At 33.1% G+C, this 21,217-nt stretch overlaps 3 protein-coding genes across 3 annotated transcripts; 2 read left to right on the forward strand and 1 right to left on the reverse strand.

Annotated features, from left to right (window-relative positions):
• Positions 1–318: 318 nt before the first annotated feature.
• On the forward strand, positions 319–6,470 carry LOC112710223 (nucleoside diphosphate kinase 1). The gene is made up of 4 exons (XM_025762380.2): positions 319–4,695; positions 4,947–4,995; positions 5,270–5,501; positions 6,115–6,470. The coding sequence occupies exons 1-4, from the start codon at positions 4,642–4,644 to the stop codon at positions 6,227–6,229; spliced, it is 450 nt and encodes a 149-aa protein (XP_025618165.1). The 5' UTR covers positions 319–4,641; the 3' UTR covers positions 6,230–6,470.
• Positions 6,471–9,524: 3,054 nt separating this feature from the next.
• Positions 9,525–14,317, forward strand: LOC112710225 (uncharacterized). Its single transcript, XM_025762381.2, has 6 exons — positions 9,525–9,879; positions 9,967–10,161; positions 11,105–11,548; positions 11,824–11,916; positions 12,379–12,518; positions 13,600–14,317. Exons 1-6 carry the CDS (start codon positions 9,670–9,672, stop codon positions 14,039–14,041), a joined length of 1,524 nt encoding a protein of 507 aa, XP_025618166.1. The 5' UTR covers positions 9,525–9,669; the 3' UTR covers positions 14,042–14,317.
• A 235-nt stretch (positions 14,318–14,552) lies between these two features.
• On the reverse strand, positions 14,553–20,925 carry LOC112710226 (uncharacterized). Its single transcript, XM_025762382.3, has 15 exons — positions 20,406–20,925; positions 20,243–20,304; positions 18,582–19,511; positions 18,368–18,428; positions 18,215–18,277; positions 17,863–17,926; positions 17,689–17,782; positions 17,301–17,384; positions 17,123–17,212; positions 16,997–17,024; positions 16,247–16,762; positions 16,106–16,167; positions 15,818–15,927; positions 15,655–15,742; positions 14,553–15,090 (listed from the first exon to the last, which is right to left on the reverse strand). The coding sequence occupies exons 1-15, from the start codon at positions 20,779–20,781 to the stop codon at positions 14,830–14,832; spliced, it is 2,889 nt and encodes a 962-aa protein (XP_025618167.1). The 5' UTR covers positions 20,782–20,925; the 3' UTR covers positions 14,553–14,829.
• Positions 20,926–21,217: the final 292 nt, after the last annotated feature.

Consider the following 21,217-nt stretch of genomic DNA (forward strand, 5'->3'; position numbering starts at 1 on the left):
TATACTATAATAATTATAACAACTATAGAAGTATTATTAAAATTAAAATCACATTTTTTAATATTTTGATAATATTTGTTAAGTAATATTTTTTAAAAAGTATTGTTTAATAATAAAAAAATATGACTTAATTTTAGTCTAATTTTTATAAATACTATAATTATAAATTTATAAAGTAAAAATTTAAATATAATGAATTTCATCTAAAATTAATAGTTAAAAACAGTTAAATAATTTGACAATTAACTAAATTTTTATGTAACGGTGCACTTAAGTTTCCACAAATTTATAATAGTCAACAAAACAAACTTGACTAGAAATTTGCAGAAGACCGGCGCTTGGGGAGCTCCACTTTGACCGTTTCGCTCCTCCTCTCTACAAAACACGGACCCTCTCTCTTTTTCTTTCTCATTCTCAGATTCTCTCTCTAAAATGCTGCATTTGCTGAGAAATATAGGCGAGGAGTGGCTCTAAAATCACGTTAGCCTCCCCTAATCTTTCCTTTTTTATTTATTTTTGGACTTAATTCTTTCTTTTTTTTCAGTTTAATTTTGATTTCAGTAAACCTCCTAATTATTCCGACGTGGTCGCCGGTTCCACCACCGCCGCCGCGGCGTTATGCACCGACGGCCCTGCCTTGCATCTGGCTTACCTTCATCTCGGAAAATCTTGATCTCGCATGACTGTCGACATTGCCGAATATTTTGGTGCACGTGATCTGTTTGATAAATTGCTTCTAGTTTTGAATGAGAAATATTGCACATGACCTGTTTGATAAATTGCTTCTACTTTTGAATATAAAATATTGCACATGATCCATTTGATAAATTGCTCTTGTTTTTGAATGAGAAATATTGCACATGATCTGTTTGATAAATTCCGAAGCTCCTTTGGAAGTTAATTATCTCAATGTCTGAAAAAAAGGATAGGAATTATTTTAAAATTTATTTGGCTGTTGATTGAAGAGACTACCATGCCCTGCATTGCCATTGATTTGTCATTGCAGTGAGGATTTTAGGTTTCCTTTGTAGGAGACTTCATTATCCAAGAGACTAGGATGAATTGCCGTTGATAAATAATTGCAGTGAGAATTTTCAGTTTCCTTTGAAATATGTATCTTATGAAGTTTATAACCATGCTGACCTATTTTTGACATCACTGAAAGCTTTTAGCAAGGAAATGATTGTGGAATTCCCTGACCTCTGGTTTTGAATGGGGCTTAGTCTAGAATTTTGTTTCATACTTTTTGAGCATGGTGTTTTGAACCGCTCTTTCTTGTGATGTGATATGATTATATCGTTATTCCTGTAAATTCAACCCCACACTCTATTATTTATTTAAGCTTGGTTAGTGAAGGAGGGAATATGCATTCCCTATACATTCGGGAGTAGAGACAATTACTCAATAGAGAACCCCATATGGCTTGTTTTATTTTACATGATTGGATTTCCTGGTATTCATGAAATTAGTTTTAATCTATCCTTTATTCCTTTTATAATGAGAAATTTCTTGACATATTTGCCATGCCTGTTAGTATGTTATAAATGGTGTCATTAATACCATCCATAATTCCGTACACTGGTAATTAATCTCTGGTCAAGGAATTTTTAGTTCTCAAATTTAGAGCAATTCACTTGTACTTTTAGCACCTGTGATTATTCCATGCCGACAGAGCCTGTTACAACAACCATTATTGTGCTCAAACTTTAGATGACTACTTCATTAGATTACTAGCCAAGTTTAAAATTTCAACTCAATGATAAAGCACCCACCCTTCCCTTTAACCCTATGAACATTTTAAATTTTTCTCATGCTTTAATAAGTTGGATTTTAATCGATGCTTTCAAGGATAGAAACACATACTTGCAAACTTGATAAATATAAGCTTCATAGTACAACTTCCATTGCCACCTACAGGACAAGAGTGAGAGAGTATTGGATAATTGCTAAATAAACAATTATATAGTACTATACTCTTACTCCACTGGAGATTAACTATTTAGATTAACCACATCACCCCAGTGTTTGCCAATACTTAGCTTCTCCAACCCTTTAGACACTCTAGTCAAGTAGGCCATCATGAAGTCATATTTAAACCCTTAAACTGAGTTGTTTGAAATCACTTCTAGTTAAGTTGTAGTCTAGCATTCAAGCTATTGTCATCCTTTTGTATAAGAATCTGAAGAGGTCCAAAATTCTATAGATTTTGTATGCTTTTGATTACACAATTAATTCTATAACAAATAATGAAGTGGTTTTTGTTTCAAATTGCTTTGATTGATAAGCAAATTCGGCACAAACTGGTGGAGGTATCTGATAAGGATGTTATGGGGGGAGATTCATTTGAAGAGGATGTTTTCATGAAAGGTCATTCATACCGGGATGCTTTTGAAGAGCAATATTTGTAGGGGTGTAAGCAGTTTCGAATAACCTAATCAAAATCAAATCGATCCGATTAATCGCTTACTGGTAATCAAGTTTTACTCGATGAGTTTGGATTGGATGACGGGTTCGGTCGCGGAACCTAAACGAATTGAGGCCTGATTGGTATACCTATATTATTAAAATAGGATTAAAGTGACAAATAAATCCTTATGGAACTACATTTTAGATAGATTAGTCTCTAAAAAAAAAAGATACTAATAAAGTTATTTAAGATTTTCTGTCATAGTCATAGAGACTAATTTAAAGGTAGAGTGTTCACATTTGCTAGAAAATTTTATTAGTATTTTTGTTCTTTATGAAATATAAATTTTGAGGGGTTTATTTGTCATTTTACTCTTAAAAGAATATATATAGCATATTTATTAGTATTTTTGTTCTTTATAAAATGTAAATTTTGAGGGATTTATTTGTCATTTTACTCTTAAAAGAATATATATAGCATATATAGCAACTTTTAGTTCAAAACCCTAATCTTAGCATTAGTAGGCCACCCACACCATGAAGCCCTAGGAAGAGGAGTAATTGGAACAGAGCATATGGTGATATGGGGCACAAACAATGGGTAGAGAGGATGGGGTTGCAAATGTTTATGATGATGGGGCATTATTTAATTTTTTTTTTCACGTTTCCCAACTCTTCATTATTTTATAAGAATTTTCAATTTTTTTAAAAAATAATTTCTTTTATCCTTTTGCCCTATTGTTTTATAATCACTCACATCAAAATAATTTTGAAGAAACAAAAATTCATAATAGTATTACGTACTTGCCCTGAACATATAATTCATTTTATTTTATAATAATCAAAGCTTGAGCTTTATTATTTTACAAGAATACATCTAGTATTTAATTTTAATACAATATAAAAAGTTTTATATGTATCCAATTTTATATTGACATCTCAATAAGAATAATAACTTTTTAAATATACTGCATAAATGTTCATTCATAAAAAAGGTTTAATAATCATTGAGTACAAAAATTTATATTGTTAGTGTATTAATATTAAATATATAAATTAATAATAATAATTTTATATATTATTATATCTGTATAAAAGGAAAATTTATGTAAATATTTAATTATATATTATGAATTTTATTAATTAAATCATTCATCTGTATTATGTTATTTTCATGGTTAATACTCGAATTAGTCACGAAAGATGGAGTGTTTTTTAAATTTATTTTTGAAAAATTTTATTAATTAAACTGGTCTTATTACGAATTAATCATATTTATTCTTCAGCTATTCTAATAATAATTTTCATCAATAATTAATAATATGAAATGTTAATTTATATTATAGATGACACCTAACATGTTCAATTAGATTTTAACTAAATATATTTATAAAAATTTATTAATTTAGTTACTAAATCATATAGAGAAGATGATTTTATATAATTAAAAAATAGATTAAATTAATAAATTTTAATAAAAAATTTAATTATTATTAATTGTTGACAAAAATTATTAATAAAATAAATTAAAAAACAAATATAATTAACAGATTTAAAAAATATCTCATATTTTAAAAATTGATTTTACTATTAACCCTAATTTATATTTTACATCTTTAGGAGCGGGATAATAAATGTGAATTTTTTATTTTTAATATTGGAGTGGTAATGGTGTTTTTCTTAAATGTGGATTGTTGGGGTGTTATACTTAAATGTGGGATTGTTTAACTAGAAAAGTAGAAATCGGTGCTAGGAATTTGTGAGAGGTACACAAATCGGTGTCAGGGATTTGTGTAGGTACACAAATTGGTGCCAGGAATTTGTGTTGGTACACAAATTAGTCCAAAGGATTTGTGTTAAAAAAAAAATTAAAAAATTTTAAGTACAGAAATCGGTACTAGGGATTTGTGTACTTCCACAATTTTAAAAAATACCAAAAATTATCATGTTAAAGTATATTACCACTTTTACTTCCATAACAAAAAAATCCGCCAATAAATGTTTAAAAAGAGGGGGGAAAAGGACAAAATAACCCGAAAAGAGGAGAAAAATGATTCCTTAATTGTGACCGCAGGAGCGAATATTCGCATTGTGAAATTAGGGTTAGGGTTCATCGTATATCTCTAGCCTTATATAAATACTCATTTTTCCTCGAACGCTCGTTCTATCTTGTATCATACACTCTCTCACAGTCACTACTGAAAGCATCTCAAAGAGAGAGAAAGAGAAAGCATCATGGCAGAACAAACCTTTATCATGATTAAGCCCGATGGTGTTCAAAGAGGCTTGGTATGTTTCTTTCCTCCATATTCCTCTTTTTAGTTTATTCTGTTATTCCTGCAATTTGAACTTTGCTTGTGGTGAATTATGATTTTAAGTGTAAACTTCTATGCAAATTTTAAATGAATATTCCTTGTTGGTTTTTGTAAGTTTGTCTTTTTCAAATAATTAGGTTGATGAAGGCAGCTATTTTGTAAAATAGGTCAATGATGTTCTTTTTCCCCTTATAATATTTGAAAGAAAATTATTTTCTGTTTCAGGTTGGAGAGATTATTAGCAGATTTGAGAAGAAGGGATTTTACTTGAAAGGTAATTTCTTTTTTTTTTTGTTACTACTTACTTAACATACGTGCTAAAAATTTAGCTTAGAAACTCCACAAACTTTTAGCCTTATTGAAAATTGAAATATTATATTTAAATACTTTCCCAATGACATGATCGCGTATCACAAATTTTGGTTCAACAGTGTGTCACTGAGTTTGCATGTAACTTATGCTAGTGATGAAGATGTAGTAGGCACAATAGTTATCACTTGTTTAATTGGGAATTGAGGTTGATGAGTGTTTCTCTGACTTGGGCTCAGGTTTGAAGCTCATCACCGTCGACCGCCCTTTTGCCGAGAGGCACTATTCTGACTTGTCTGCAAAGCCTTTCTTTAATGGATTGGTCGAATACATTATCTCTGGTCCTGTTGTTGCCATGGTCTGGGAGGGCAAAGGTGTTGTCGCTACTGGCCGAAAGTTGATTGGAGCAACAAACCCCTTGGCATCTGAGCCTGGAACTATCCGTGGTGACTTCGCCATTGACATTGGAAGGTAACTATTTACTTAACTCACCTCTATCTAACTGCATGGTTTCGTATGTGCTTTTCATAGATCTTGATCTTAGGTCTGTTAAGTAAATTTCAGGTTGACAAGTAAAATAGTTAATGGATAATCTTGTTTTTGAAATAATTGTTCAAATTGATCATAAAATCAGATGCACTTAAGTTAAAGGTTGTAGTGGTCTATGTCTGTGGATTCTTTCTGATTGGAGTATTAGACCATGTCAGTTGTAGAATTTTAACATTGATAAGGTGGTCCTTAGAATAGGTCCCAAGAGACGATGGTGAAGATTCACCTGTGACATGATTAAGTGTTTTTTCCAATTAAGATTATCTTCAACGTATTACAACAAAGTAATCAAACCAAGTCTGGTGGTGAATTAGTATCGTAAAGCTAAACCCAAACTTTGACTTTACCGGTAAAATTTTATTAGTAAACTCAAGAGTTTGATAACCTTGACTAGTAAGGCTGTGGCACTCTACATTATATAAATGAATTTGATCATTGTTCCTATTTTAATTATGTACATAAGTGGTTATTATAAGGTTTGAACATTTGTTTTGAAGTTGAAGTTTATGGCATCTAATGTTAACATTGTGTGCAGGAATGTGATCCACGGAAGCGACTCTGTTGAGAGTGCCACCAAGGAAATCGCATTGTGGTTCCCTGAGGGCCCTGCTAACTGGCAAAGCAGCCTCCACTCTTGGATCTATGAGTAAATTTATAAACTCTCAGGTTGATCATAAAAGTAGTGCCTTAATTTGATCCCAGAGTTGCTACTGGTTTTGTTTATTATCCCATTGTTGGGACTTTGTTTATTATGGTACTGGTTTGTTTGTCAAGCCATAGTTGTGTCATTTCTGTTATATTATAGTCTGAAAAAAAAATCAAGCATCAAACTAGTTTACTTTTTCTTCCTGTGGATTATTATAGTGCTTTTGAGTTATGAGCCGTTTATTATGAGGTTGCATCTTCCATATTTATTTCCGATTTTTCCACCTTTACTCGAATTTTATCCTGATTTTTTTTGTCATGGAATTTTATCTTGATTAGTAGTTACTACAACTTCTAAATATTAGTTAACACATGAAATATCAACGTTTCCTTATTTGATGATGAGAAACGATGAGTTCTCCTTTTGGTGTTTCAATTAATCTTGTTAAATCTTAATTCTCTCTCGTGTACAAAAACATGTCATTGTAAGAGGAATTTTGTTATGTCCGAAAATTTGCAGGCTTATCATTTCTGGTTAATGAGTGTACATCAACATTCTAAAATTTGGATGAAATTATTATTAACGAGTTTTCATCAGTCTGCTTTTAATTTTACAATGGCTCGAGTTAATTACCGCGGATTTCATTACGTGGAATTTGCAATAATTTTGCAAAATCGACCTTTTCCAGAGATGCAAAATAATTAGAATAAATATCTAAATTAGTCTATAAAAAAATTTTTGATTGGACATTTTGATCTGATAAATTTTATTCTCTATAAATTTTTAAAATATATTTTTGTTCGACAGCTTGATTTTTTTATCGTTTTAAAAGGAATTAATTTATTTTGTGGGTATTTTTTATTTAATTGTTTGAAAACAAAACTTGTTAGGGATTTATTTGTTTGACACATATATTAAAATTTTAATTAAAAGAAATAAAAAAGATCAATTCATTTTAATAGAATAACTTTTGAAGATTTTTAAAAATAAAATTTCATTAGAAACCAAAATATTAGAGCTAGAATTCCTTTAAGTTATCCATTTGGATTTTCATTCTAGTTACATTTGGTTTTTAAGTCCGAACGTAGTCTTAAACTCTCGATCAAACATGTTTATGGATAATAAAATAATAAATACATGTAATTTACTATTTTGTATCCTAGGGTACGTTTAAAAATATAATAATATATTTTTTTGACATAAGATCTCTTTAATAACATTTGGGAAAATATTTTTTTGATATTATTAAATTGCGTTCTTAGAGCACTAGCAAGACCCCCAAAATTATGCGGCCTCTTTTTTTTTTATATGATTTCCAATTGTGAGTAACCTACGTTATGGAGATTGTGGGTGATTTATACGGATAGCATAATGTTAGAGTTTAGTGGGGGATGAAATCGAACCGTCCAATTTATTATTAAGAAAAAGAAAAACAAATCGAACAGTTCGATTTGTGTGTGAATAGGTGTGCATTGATTTAAAAAAAATAATAATAAATTTTAAATTTATTTACAGATCTCATTCATTCATTGATTCACTTCATTTACAACATATTAATCAATAATAATCATGAATTTAAACCCAAATCAAATATAAAATCTAACATTACATACATATTATTAACTATTTGTACAGGCTTTAGAAGGATACACACTAACTAATTAATTCTACTTCAATCTCTATATCTAACACCTAACAGTAACCATATCATACATATATATATATATATATATATATATAATTAATCTCTACTTAGTGCTATAATAATATATATTGCTATTAAAAATAATAAAATTTTATCACTATTATTATTTATTTACTAAATCAAAATATTAAAAAATATAAACTTATATAATTAGAATGTCTAAAATAATTAACAATATAAAATTCTGGTTGATTTATATCTTTAATATTTTTTTATTTTGGCATTATTTCCAATCTTTTTTGTGTTTTTGGTGGTCCAACAATGGTGGTGGGGTTAGGGATCAGAGAGGAAAAGAGATGATGGAGTTGGGGAACAAAGAGAGAAAGATGAGAGTAAAAGTGAAAGGAAAAGCAGAAGGGAAGCTAATACACTCGCTTTCTTGGAATGGAGTCAACGCGGGACTGCGGTGCATACTCGCCATGTGGCAGTGCGACGCAAATCGGACCCACCGATTAGCATACCGTTCGATTATTGAAATCAGACTGTCTAATTTCCGTGTCACAATTCGGTCCGTCCGATTTCAGTTCACCAGCCATCGCAATTCGGTGATACACCCAGAACCCCCATAACCCTATTATACCCGATCCCTACTTCTATATCAAAATTAAAAAACTCAAATTATGCGCTTCAGTCAAATTGTTCCACTTATTTTTAGTGGAGGGTTTAATTTTGATGTACCCGATATAAAATATTTTATATAGTTGCATAATTATAATTTTTTATAATTATTTATATAATTAATATTAAAAAATAATTATTTTTAGTTATATAATATTACATAACTAAATATGAGTATAAAATTATTTTGTATTAATAATATATTAAAATTAAATTTTTTCAAATGATTATTTTTCATGTCATTTGACATGATAAAGTAAAGTGTTAAATTCTACCCAAGTAACAAAATAATAGGCAGAAAAAAAATTTTACGGTATTTTTTAGTTTAACAAATTAAAAATTAATTTGTTGTATATTTGAATTTTATTTAATATTTTATATTTTTATTATTAATCACGGGTCAATAAAGGGTTAATAGTTAAATTAGTTCTTAAGAGATAAGATATTTTTTAAATTTATTTTTAAAATTTTTTAATCAAATTGGTTCTTTAAAAATTACGAATTAATCATATTTGTTCTTCAGTCACTCCATTAACAATTTTTTTAAAGATTGTTACTGTAAAACATTAATTGATAACATATATAATACTTAATTATGTCTAATTAGATATTGACCAAATATATTTATAAAAAATTATTAATTTAGTCATTTTTTCTAATTACAAAAATCTTATTCCCAATATGATCTAGTGATTAAATTGATAGATTTTCTTAAATATATTTAGTTAACGTCCAATTGAACATGTTATGTGTCATGAATGCTATTAATTAACATTTTACATTATCAATCGTTGACAAAAACTGTGAGTAGAGTAATTGAAGAATAGATATAATTAATTCATAATCTTTATAAGACCAACAAATTTAAAAAATGTCTTATTTTTTAAAAGCTAATTTAACTATTAATCCTAATAAATTATTGTACGGTTAAAACAGAATTTTAAACTCCTATTTAAATGAACTAATGAACTAAATAATATTTTATTCAATGACAATTCACAAAAAAAAAAAAAAAGAAAGCAGCAGCACACATATTCCATTCCATTGTTGCTGCATTTTACTACCTCAGCTCCTCCGAACTCATTCATTGATTCTCACTTTTGGAGGCAACGGAAAGAAACATGCAATCCCCATCTCTCTATCTCACAAACACCTTCACTCACACTAACAATTACAATCATCACCTTGGCTTCAACCACTCCCTTTCTTCATCCCACAACTCATTGTACCCCACCTTCCCCAAATCATCCCCATGCTCCAAAAGGGGCATCATAGCCCAATCCCAAAAGCCCCATAACAACAAGGGTGTCCCCAAGGATGGTGGTGTTAGGGTAAGGCCATTTCTTCATCAAATTGTTATATTTCCTCTTTAGTATCATATTCAATACTCGTATTCTTATTGGTGCTGCAACATATAGGTGAGGGGCAACAAGGAGAACGTGTGGAGTGTTGATAATGAACTTGCAAAGGTGGCTACTGAGAGAGAAAAGGGTAATAGTAGAGGAAGGAGGAACAGAGGGAGGAGAATGGTGAAGAGAAAGAGGCACAAGGGTGGAAGGGTCATTGTTACCGGTGCTATGTTGGTGGAGGTTGAGACTGTTCTTCAGACTCAGGTGTGCCCTCAATTGGGTCTCTTTCAAAATTGTAACTTTGATGCAAAGATGTTATCTTTTGAATATAGACATGGTTTATGATAAGATGCTGCGTGTTCTCCACAACTGGGTCTCTTTCAAAATTGGAACTTTGATGAAGAAATGTTATCTTTTAGGATAAATGTTGTCTGATTTATGTATGTTGCTGAAAGCTTTGTTTGTGGGATAAGGCTTGGTTTGTTATTGTTGATGCAAGGTTATTATCTTTTTGCTTTGGCCAAAGAAGGGAACCAATATAAGGGTAATTTAGCTTTAGTACAGCGTTGTGGATGAAAATGGAATTTACTGTGAATTTTTGTTATGCTGAGTTTCTGTTTAAGAATAATGGGATTAGTTGAACCAAGTAAGTTATTGCATATAATTACAAGTATATGCCTCTGCCTGCTAAGTGCTAAGTGCATTTACTGGTTTAGAGTGGCTGATATTCTTCCTGTGAATATCAATGGGGGATGGATTATTCAATTTTCTCTACTCTCTTTGTTATTCATATATTTTGAATGTTTGATTGGAGAGGATGACCACATGGTATGAATTTATTAGTGATGATTAGAAATTCAACCTTTGGGCCCGGGGGGGACCAAATAAAGTTATGTCTCTTCCGAGTGAATCAATTGTAATATAATTTTCTGTGATGAATGGTACTGATGATCAAATGTGCTTAAGGTAATACCATTGATGATGATGTTATTAAGGTAATTCAATCTTTTCTTTATGTGGATAAGTTCAAGTCTCAAATTCTTGAATATTGGGTGGACATTTTTTGAAATCAATTCTCTTCCATCTTATTGTAACTTTCTGTTACTCACTTTATATCTAGATTTTATTGATATCACTGTTTAAACTTTGCACATTTTTTCTAGCTCAAGTTCCATTAAGATCATATTAACTTTGAACATTCTTTCAGGAACCAGTAATAAAACCGATTTGGAACACATTTGCTAGCAGTCTCAGCGGAATTTGGAAGGGTGTAGGTGCCGTGTTTTCTCCCATCACTGCTGAAATGGAGCCTATTGAAATAGGTAACAAGAATGAAAATCTATACGACTGCTATACTCTTTCCCATATAGAGGCTATGCCATCTCCTTCTGGCGAACATACATCTCAAATCCAGAGAAAGGTTAATTGGGTGACTTTGAATCCTTACGGTGAAATACCACAGCAACTTGAAGGCAGTACTGAAGCTAAAGAAGGATTGGATGCTGGTAACGTGCAAACAATTAGGAAGCATAGTGTTGGTGGAAATTCCAAAAATCATATTTTGCCTGCATTTGAGTCCTTTGACTTTGAACGAAGTGATGTGATGGAAGAAGATGTCATGGGCTCTGAACCTGGCCTTGTTTACTTTGAAGTAAGATTTCTCCCTTTAGTATCTGATGATTACTTTTAAGGTTTACTGGCAGAGATGCGATAATTTGTTGCAAGTGTTCATCGTCATAAGGATGACCCGTAAAAGTAAGTTATGTAGTAAATAACAGGGAGTATTTCTGTCAAACCCCCTCTGCCCTTGTGGTTGCTGCTGCTATCTTTCTATTTCGCCAAAAAGACACGGAGAAGGTTAACAAGTAACAACCCCCTATTTGCACACACTACTACTCACTACTAATTGTGATTTGAAAATTGCAGGATGGATCTTATTCTAGGGGACCTGTAGATATCCCGGTGGGCGAAGATGATGCGACAAAGTACTATCTGACACCGACTTTCAAGTTTGAACAAGTAAGCTTGGCATGCACATTGGTGAATGTCATATTTATATAACGTCTTCTGGTGTTCATACATGGATCATCCATTTATGGTTTTTGTTCGAGTTTACAAAGTGCATCTTAATGTTATTGCTGCAGTTGTGATAACTTGTGAGTTTGATATTCAGCACTGCTTGTTTTAAATGTAAGGTTCTTATATATAATAGAATTTAATTTTGATGCACTATTAGTGTAAAGTAATTTTACATGTGCATCCAATTATGTAATGCCACATCAGTAAAAAATAACTATCTTTCACGTTGATCACGTGAATGGTTATCCAAAAGAACGAATGTGATTGCACGACTGTGTAAAATACCTAAAACTATTAAACCAGTGTTCCTTTGATCATGGATTTTATGAAAAGAAGTCGATATATGATCAGTTAATATTTTACCAGTTAGAGTTAGATATTTTCATTTATGTTCTTTTTCAGTGCTTGGTTAAAGGCTGCCATAAAAGGATCCGTATCGTCCATACTATAGAATTCAACAATGGCGGTTCGGACATACAGATAATGAGAGTTGCTGTGTATGAAGAGGAATGGGTCAGTCCTGCTTCTATCAAACACCACAGGTATATTTTTTTTCTTGCTTTAATTACATTTGTGATTATGAAGCATTGCTTCTCGAATGAACTAAATTACTATCAAAATATAGATCACTTTGGGGAAAAAAATACCCTTGTCCGTAATATACCCGAAAGAGTTGCTTTGTTGGACACATCCACCCAAGCGTCAGTAACTAAAGTTCAACATTTGAGTGGACGTATCTAACAGTGCTAGTCTTGAGTATGTCGGTAAAAATTTTAGTTCTTTCGTGGGCATTTTTGTTCCCGATATGATCTTTTGAGTGTAATTTGTCTTTTCAGTCCTAGAAGAATAAATATTTTTGGTTTCCCATGCATTTATTGTATTGGATGTTTAAAAAATGAGTGAAACCCCTTTCTGACTCCTGTCCTTTCTCAATTTAGACAACCTGCACTTTGACGATTGAAAAATGACAATCTGCCCCCGTATCTTTCCTTTTCGTCAGAGGCATGACCCTTCTATAAGAATCTCTGGCAAAAAATAGCAAAAAATGCTTACGTGTGAGACGTTAGCTTGTATAATTTGGCCTTCACCTTTCCTATAGGATGATAACCATTTGATCGGGACTGTTTATCACCTATACAGTCATCAAAACGACATTGCAGAGTGATGATAACCATTTGATTGGGACATCGTTTTGATGATTATGTAGGAGCTAAACAGTCTCAATTAAATTATTATCATTCACGTAGGACTGAGGAAGACCAAGTCATACAAGTTACGTCACACATAAGCATTTTCCGTCATCCTTTGCCGAAAATTCTCACGGAAGGGCTCATGCGTCTAATGGAAAGGAATGATAAGGGACGGATTGTCATTTTCCAATTGTTAAGGTGCGCGTTGTCTAAATTGAAAAATAATAGGGGCCAAAAAGGGGGGTTTTACTCTTAAAAAATTTACCAACAATGAAAACGTTAGCTAGTATTCTAAGAGGTAAGAGCACTTATTAGCTCCCTATAGTAAAAAAGATAAGAAATGCAACTTGGCATGGATCTCCATCGGATGCATGTTTTTAATGTCAAGTTGCTGTTCAAGAAAATAACTTATGCATGTTGCTGTTTGAAACAGTGATATGGAGTTTGATGTGGAGCCGTTTTCTCAAAGAAAGCGAACCAAGCCATCAGAGCTTATGGGGTCATGGAAAGTGTTTGAGGTTAGTGCCACTCCAGTGTACGGCGAGGAAACTGAGGTTGAAGAGAGAAACGGTGCCCCATATGTGTACCTTTGTACTGAAACCTTAAAGAAGCGGAGCCTCCCCGAGAGCAACTACTTTGGCGAGGAGGAGCAGATTGACATGCAAGATGTTACCATGCTATGGCTTCCTGGGGGTGTAACTTGCTACGTCGACATTGACAAGGACGGGATTCTTTGCATCGGAGTTGGTTGGTACTCCGATGAAGGAATCAACCTTGTGATGGAAAGAGACTATGGCCTGGATGGAAAACTCAAAGAGGTGAGATGGAAATCGGAGGTAAAAAGAAGATGGACTAATCCACCACGCCATGAGTAAGTCGCGCCTCATTCGTAATGAACAGAAGGATACCACTGCTTCGCCTTGGACCACCGTGCGAACATAGCAGTATCTAGCCGGGACTAGGAACAGGTTTTAACCAAGGATTAGAGGCTTTGTAAATTGGCTAGTATGAGAAATACTAACATCTGAAGCTATACCAAAATCACTTGTAATAATGTTCAAAATAGCATGCATGTATCATCTTTCAGTTAGTCATGTAATAGTAGTTAACAGAACTAATAATGGGTAATAAAATAAACAATTTAAATTTTACTGACTTTTTAAAAAATTAGTAGAACTAAATATTCTTCAAATAACTCAAAATTTTTCTTGATTTCTTTCTTTTTTCCATTCAATCATCCAACTGATAAGGTTATTTGATAATTCTTTTTTCATGAAATTACAATAACACAATTGTTGAATTAAAAAAAATGATGCGTCTCGGTGTAAATTGAAAAAAGAATATATAGAGCTTGCTTGAAAAATTATAGCAAGTTTGAACCAATGCTAAAGAGAAACATTGTTTCAGTAAGACGGTATCTATTGTAAAAAGGTTTTAGAAAGAATTTTACATAAAATAAGAAAATTACAACAAAAAATGTGGATACACTAGATTCTTACATTTATCTTCCCCTCAAGTTAACATGAACTCAATTGTCCCTTAGTTAGTCATATATACATTCTGAGGTATACAGAAAGAAGAAAAGAGGTCAAAGAAATACTGTAACAACTAATTATAACACTGGTTGCTACCAAGAAGAATACTCAGTTTTATGAAACTGATCTCATAATGAGCTTGAAGCTGCAGTATCTGAGCTGATACCTCTTCTTATCATCCTTCCCTTTCTCATAGTCTCATTGCATGAGGCAAAGAACTCATGCCTTAGAGCTTCTTCAACACCGATCCTATTTCTTGGATTCACTGTCAGACACTTATCTATTAGATCAAACAATGATTTGGGTATTTCTAACTCGGGTCTCCTGGTGTTGACCTTGCACCACTTTTCTATGTCCCATGCTTGCAAGTACCGTTCATCTAGTAACTCCTGAAATCCAATGAACATTAACAAACATTACTTATAGACAGTAGACAAATATTAACTATACATATTGTATTCATCTTTTCTTTTGTTTCTTTGAAAATTAAGAGATGTGTTTGTTACACTTTGTAAGTGACTAGAGCTATAAAGACAGCCACGGCAAAAAATCATGATTTTAGGGGAAAAAAAAAAGATACAAATTAAGCAGCCAGCCGACATCTCTAAACATTATCCAAAAGCCAATACAATTAAATCATCCCTATGCATGTCTGCGACGCAATGGCGTCTTTGGATCTACATAGAATTGTGTTAGGCCTACAACAGCCGACGTAAGACTTTCTTGTATTCCAATCCATAGATACTGCATAATGACATCTTCAGATCCATATAGTCGACCCTAGGTACTGCCTTTATTTTTTTTAATGGTAATATGAACTAGTGCTTGAATTCTAGAGAGAAAGTATTTCATTGATAATTATTCCTTATACTAATTAGAAAAGAAATTGAAAATTTTAATTTCTGTACGGATTCTTTGCAGCTTATACGCAGAATTTTTCAAATAAGAATTACCATTGGAAAAGATATTTCACGGTCATGTAGCTTTGCAACTTCCCAAAGCTCTTCACTGCCCCGTAATTTAACAATGTCTTTTATATTCCTGCAACAACAATTTGATCAGCAGAGAGATAAAGACAGATCAAACATCGAAATGAATTTTGCAGCTGATATTTACTGTTCTGGATCGCCAGTGAAAGGAGTCTTCCCAATCACCATGTAAAGCAAAGTAACTCCAGCTGACCAAATATCAACCTTTGGTCCCTGAAACTGAGACTTAAGCAAAACCTGCAGAAACATCTTGAATTAGAAATACCGAGACAAAACCGCCATTACTTAAAGAACACTAAAATTGCATTTAAAAATTAACTTCTTTAAGGGGGCTTTCCATATCCTTTTTAAGTCTGTCAGTGAGAGAGATATAAGTGAATACTGAATAGAAACAGAATTGACAGCAAGACCTTACCTCGGGAGCACGGAATCCCTTAGTACCGACACATGAACCTTCTCTTTTGAGTTTTCCATCTCCTGGAAATTGAGGGAAATAATTAGTTGGTAAATAAAAGGCAGTAATACCATTTCTCAGAAGTTGATATAAGAATCACACCTTTGCTTCTCAATAACCCAGCGGCAACAGATGAATGTAAAGGCATTGGTGTAAGATAAACCATCTTGCCATCTACCTTGCCTGAAGGAGCAGTTACTCTTTTCCTTTGGGAAGACGGACCTTTAATGGAGCTATTGCGTGCAGATTGCACAGAATTATGCAGAAAACTGATAAGCCCTTTTCTTCCTTGGGTAGGCAGGGGCTCCCTGAGCCTTTCTGCAGAAGCAGTCCGAGTGCTTGTAACATCTTTTGCCGAGGTTATACCCGAGCCCTCTGTTCCTTGTGCTCTAAGTAAATTTCCACCAGTCTTACCAACACAGTTTTTCGGAGAACCAGCATAAGCTTTCTGCTTTGCATGCCTATTAATAAGTTCAGAATTTTTCTTATAATCTGCCAATTCCCTTTTGTTGAATGTCATGGACTTCCTTCCTCCATTGTTCTTTTCATGGGCCAATGGGCGGGAGCCAGATGGTACAGGCACATTGTTTGATGTATCGAGGCCTAGTTTTGATTTACCTGATCATATGTCATAATTGGTCGTTAAAATTAGCAAAAGTAACCAAGAAATAACTGAAGCAAACAAATATGCTTTAGGGGGAACATGCTTAGCATATTTATACATATCACCAAGCAGCCAAACTGGAATCTAATTGTGTTAGGACAACTTAAAATCGATTTTAAAACAGTCATGGATTCAGTCAGTTCTCCCATTTGTCTAAAGAATAAGAGTTAAGTGAATGGCAAGCTTACTTCCACTGTTGTACTTCTGCTTTAAATCCTGAAAAAAAACGAACAAAAAATAATCAGATTATATTTAGAAAATGATTGCACCCAAATCACATATAAGAAACAGAGTAGCAAGAGAGGTAACCTCACCATGGCAAGGTTGAAATCAATGAGGTAGCCCTTGCTTAGCTTTCGAGAAAAGAGGAAGTTTCCAGGTTTAACATCTCGATGAACAACTCCCTACATTTAGAATTTTAAATTTAAGAATAATTTCATATACTATCCTTCATCCATATGAGACTCTGAAATTAAAAGGGGAAGAAGTCACCTCCTTGTGTAAGCAGGCAAGGGCTCTGAACAAGCAATATGCATACCACTGAAGCTGAACTATATCAATTTCTCTTTTCAAAACCTACATATGAGAAGGGAAACTTAGTTAAATCCATCAAACACAAATCCTAAAGTTACTAGGAATATTCTAATAAGTCATAATCAAATCAATTTGAAATCAATAAAATATAATTCATCTGCAGCATGTTTCCAAACCAAAGATAAGAAGGGAAAAACTAGCTTTGCTAAAATTGAAGTCCAAAGAAGGTTAGGAGTCTTCTCATGAGCTAACCAACTTAAAATTGAGAAGGTTTACCAGAAAATTCATGTCCTGAGTTAAACTCATTTAATATGAATGTTTAAAAGATATGAGACGTTCAACTAACCTCGGGTCTGTCATGCTCAACATGTTCCAAAACAAAGCAGTCACTGCTGCCACTTTTGAAAGAACCTTCAAACTTTATTATGAAGCTTTTACCCCTGCATGATGAAAATAGAAAATGAAAAAAGCAGCTTGGATTGCAGCTTAAATATAACACAGTATCATGTCGTATACTTACCCAAAACGCTCAAGCATAATTCTCTCATTATGTATATGGTTTTTATGAGCATTATCATGTGGACCTGTAAAACCACATGCATTATAGCATCAATTTCTTAAGAACCATTATGCAGTGCATAGTAATAACAAAAATGATTGCATTGAAACAATACTTTCCATTTTCCACTAAAAATTGGAAATTGAATGGAATATGTATGAACTAGATTTCATGAAAAAAAAAAAGCCACACTTTCAGCTACTATTATGCAAGAAACAGACAACTTTTCCTTTATCATTTTTCTAAAAGAACAATCATAATTACAGATGCACATTGCACATCACATAATTAGCGTGGAACACGTGCTATTTACATTTTATTGCAAGTTTTTTTCCATCAGTCTTTCTGCGGGCGCGGTAAACAGTGCCATAACCACCTGGATGGGAAAAAGAAGAAATTTCAATGCAATTCTGATATGGGTTTGAATCATCAGTAAAAAAATGCAGGAGAGGCTGATGACTGGTACCTGAACCTTCTTCTTCCTCTATTGTAAAGGCTTCAAAAGATGGATGTGCTTTTTTCTCCACCTGATTTAGCAAGATAACCACAATGGGTCATGCCAACATATATACTATACATCTTAAGCAACTAATCAAAAATACTAAAAGAGCATATCCTAAAACAAGCATGTAACTATAAAAGGACAAGATATTCAAAGGTATAGGTGGTAAGGAGATTACCTTAGGAGTAATGGAGATAGTTTCTACTAGGTTCTCCTTGCGGTTTTGCTTTCGCTTGTACTTCTGAAGACATTTCTGAGTCTGATCATTTCTACATTGATCAACATCTTCTGGAGTTTTATTAGATATGTTACAGGCTAGTGACTCTGTGAGGACTTGTAACTTTGGTTGCAAATCATTCCTCTGTCCTTCCTTTGATATGGAAGGAGATTTTAGAAGCTGCTTTGGAGTTGAAGTCACCATGTTTCTCACTGTACACTCTTTGTTGTCCAAATTTAACAAAGATACATGGTTTTCTGGTTCCACACCATTTTTTAGTTCTTCTGCAACAAGTGCAATATGGCCCATCTCAAATACATCTTCCTTTTCTTTCTCCATGCCAAAACCAATCACCCCTTTCTTTGGATCAATTTCCACTTGCAAGCCTTCATCTTCATTCTTCGATTCACTTATTGGATCTTTGCTTGTATTGGTTTTACGAATATCATCTGCAGTACCAATATTATTTTGCTCAGCCAATTCACTCCCTGGTGCATCAAAGTAGTCCATTTTCTTTCCCAATTCAATGTCAACAAGGGTCTCATTGCAAAGTAAGGTATCTTGGAAACCAGTTGACTTAACATGGTTGACAGAGATATTAGATTGCATGAATGAATCTCTACCTGTTTCCTTCTGACAAGTTAACTCACTTCCATTTATAAACAAGCTATCACCAGCTTTAGTTACAGGACCAGAAACCTCTGCCCGGAATGTGATTGTGCTGGTATCATTACCAGTCACGAAAAAATTTGGTGCTGGACAATCAAAACACTCCCCATTTTCAATGATGCGCAAAGGGATAATAGCACTCTCAATATCCATATTTGCTGATTCAAATTTCAGTGCAGGGAAGTTGTTTCTCGTCATAATCTTTGCATCATGCGCATAACTCTGCATGTAAAAGTAAACTCCCAAAGCTTGTCACTATATTCAGCATAGAATACAATGATAGATAAATAAAAGATCTTACAGATCTAATGCTCATATAATAATTACTTCAATCTCATGGCTGTTGTATTCCTTTTTTTTTCTTTCCCTTTCTATCTAACATCAGAATTTTAAAAAAATAATATTGCAAATAAAGTGAGATCAGAGCTAAACTTGGCAATCAACTAACTATAGTACTATACCATCAAGTACATATGTATAGATTTTTTATTATACTAAAGTTGCAATAGAACAATAACAAACCAAAGGCTAATAAACTCGAGATTCAATTAATGAAATCTTTTTTTTTTTAATAACTAATTAGTATCGAAAACAGAAAAATCTCAAGACCAAACGATGAATCTAATAGTGAAGCTATCCTAGCTTTTGCTCAGTTTTATTTTATCATTTCTGACTATCATTATTCTCTTCTCATATCTTTCAGAAGCAACAAGCTACAACCCTTAACAAAATCTACAAACTCCTTATGAATTTATAATATATTACCACCAAACCAAATCATATGCCATTATGTGTGTGATTTTGAACCTAGTTGTTGATAAAGTCAAGAACTTGCGTACATAATTAAAACACATAATTAAATTACAAAAGTTTTTACATACATCAAAATTAATTCCGAAAACCAACAATTTCAAACAATAAACTAAAAATCCACAAAGCAAAAAAGCGAATACCTCCAAAGATACTTCTAGAACCCCATCGCCAACTGTTAATCTCCTCTGATCTCTTTCAACCACTACCATCAAAATCAAAAGCAGTCATCAACACACACATCAGAACAAATTGAAACAACACTAATTCCAAATAATTATAACAATTAAATAAAAAATCTCATACCTCCGGCAGAAGTGAAAAACAACCTCCTCTTAGCAGCAGGAAACTTAACCACATCAGTAGCCACCTTCCGTTTCTTGGACCAGCCGGAACATTCTGGAATGTTCCGAAACAGAAAACGGCGGTCAATGGAAACAGTTACGAACCTTCCAATGGCGCTAACGGCGTCGGCAGAAGGAGTAACGAGTCCATTAGCATTGAGTAAGATCGGGGAGCGAGGGAGTGAACTCACGTGCCTGACGAAGTCGGGGCACGTGGGGAAGAGCTTGCAGTAGGAGGCGAGAAGTTGAGGGTGGACGGGGTGGCCGATTTGAAGAAGAAGGGAAAAGAGATGCCATGATTTCTCGGTGAGAATGGGATCGGGTTCTGATGTGAGCATGGTGGATTGTTGATTCGGATCTGTTTCGTGTAGCGTCTGCGAGGTGAAGACGAGAGAGAGAGAAAGAGAGAGGCGCGGGAAATGAAAATGAAAATGAAGAAGAGAATAGACGAGTTTGTTTTTGGAGGGGTTTTGAGTTTTTGGGTGAAAACGGAGGGATTTTCCCGCTTGTTCGTTTTTTTTTTGTCATAATAAAATTTTTCCTTCTTGTTGATTTCTTTTTCTAGTTAAACATAAAAAGTCTGCTTTTTTCCAGTGGCTTTACTAAACCTCTAATTTGATTATTAACAATTTTCACGCTGAATAATTGCCTTTTTCTTTTTGTTTATTAATCACTAGTCAACTAAATTGCCTCGCTCAAAAGTTTTTATTTTTTAACGATATATATAATTTTATGATATGTGTAACTAAGAACAATTTTAATGGAGTATTTTTA

This window comes from Arachis hypogaea, chromosome 9 (assembly GCF_003086295.3).
Source record: "Arachis hypogaea cultivar Tifrunner chromosome 9, arahy.Tifrunner.gnm2.J5K5, whole genome shotgun sequence".
In the NCBI taxonomy this organism is placed as follows: domain Eukaryota; kingdom Viridiplantae; phylum Streptophyta; class Magnoliopsida; order Fabales; family Fabaceae; genus Arachis; species Arachis hypogaea.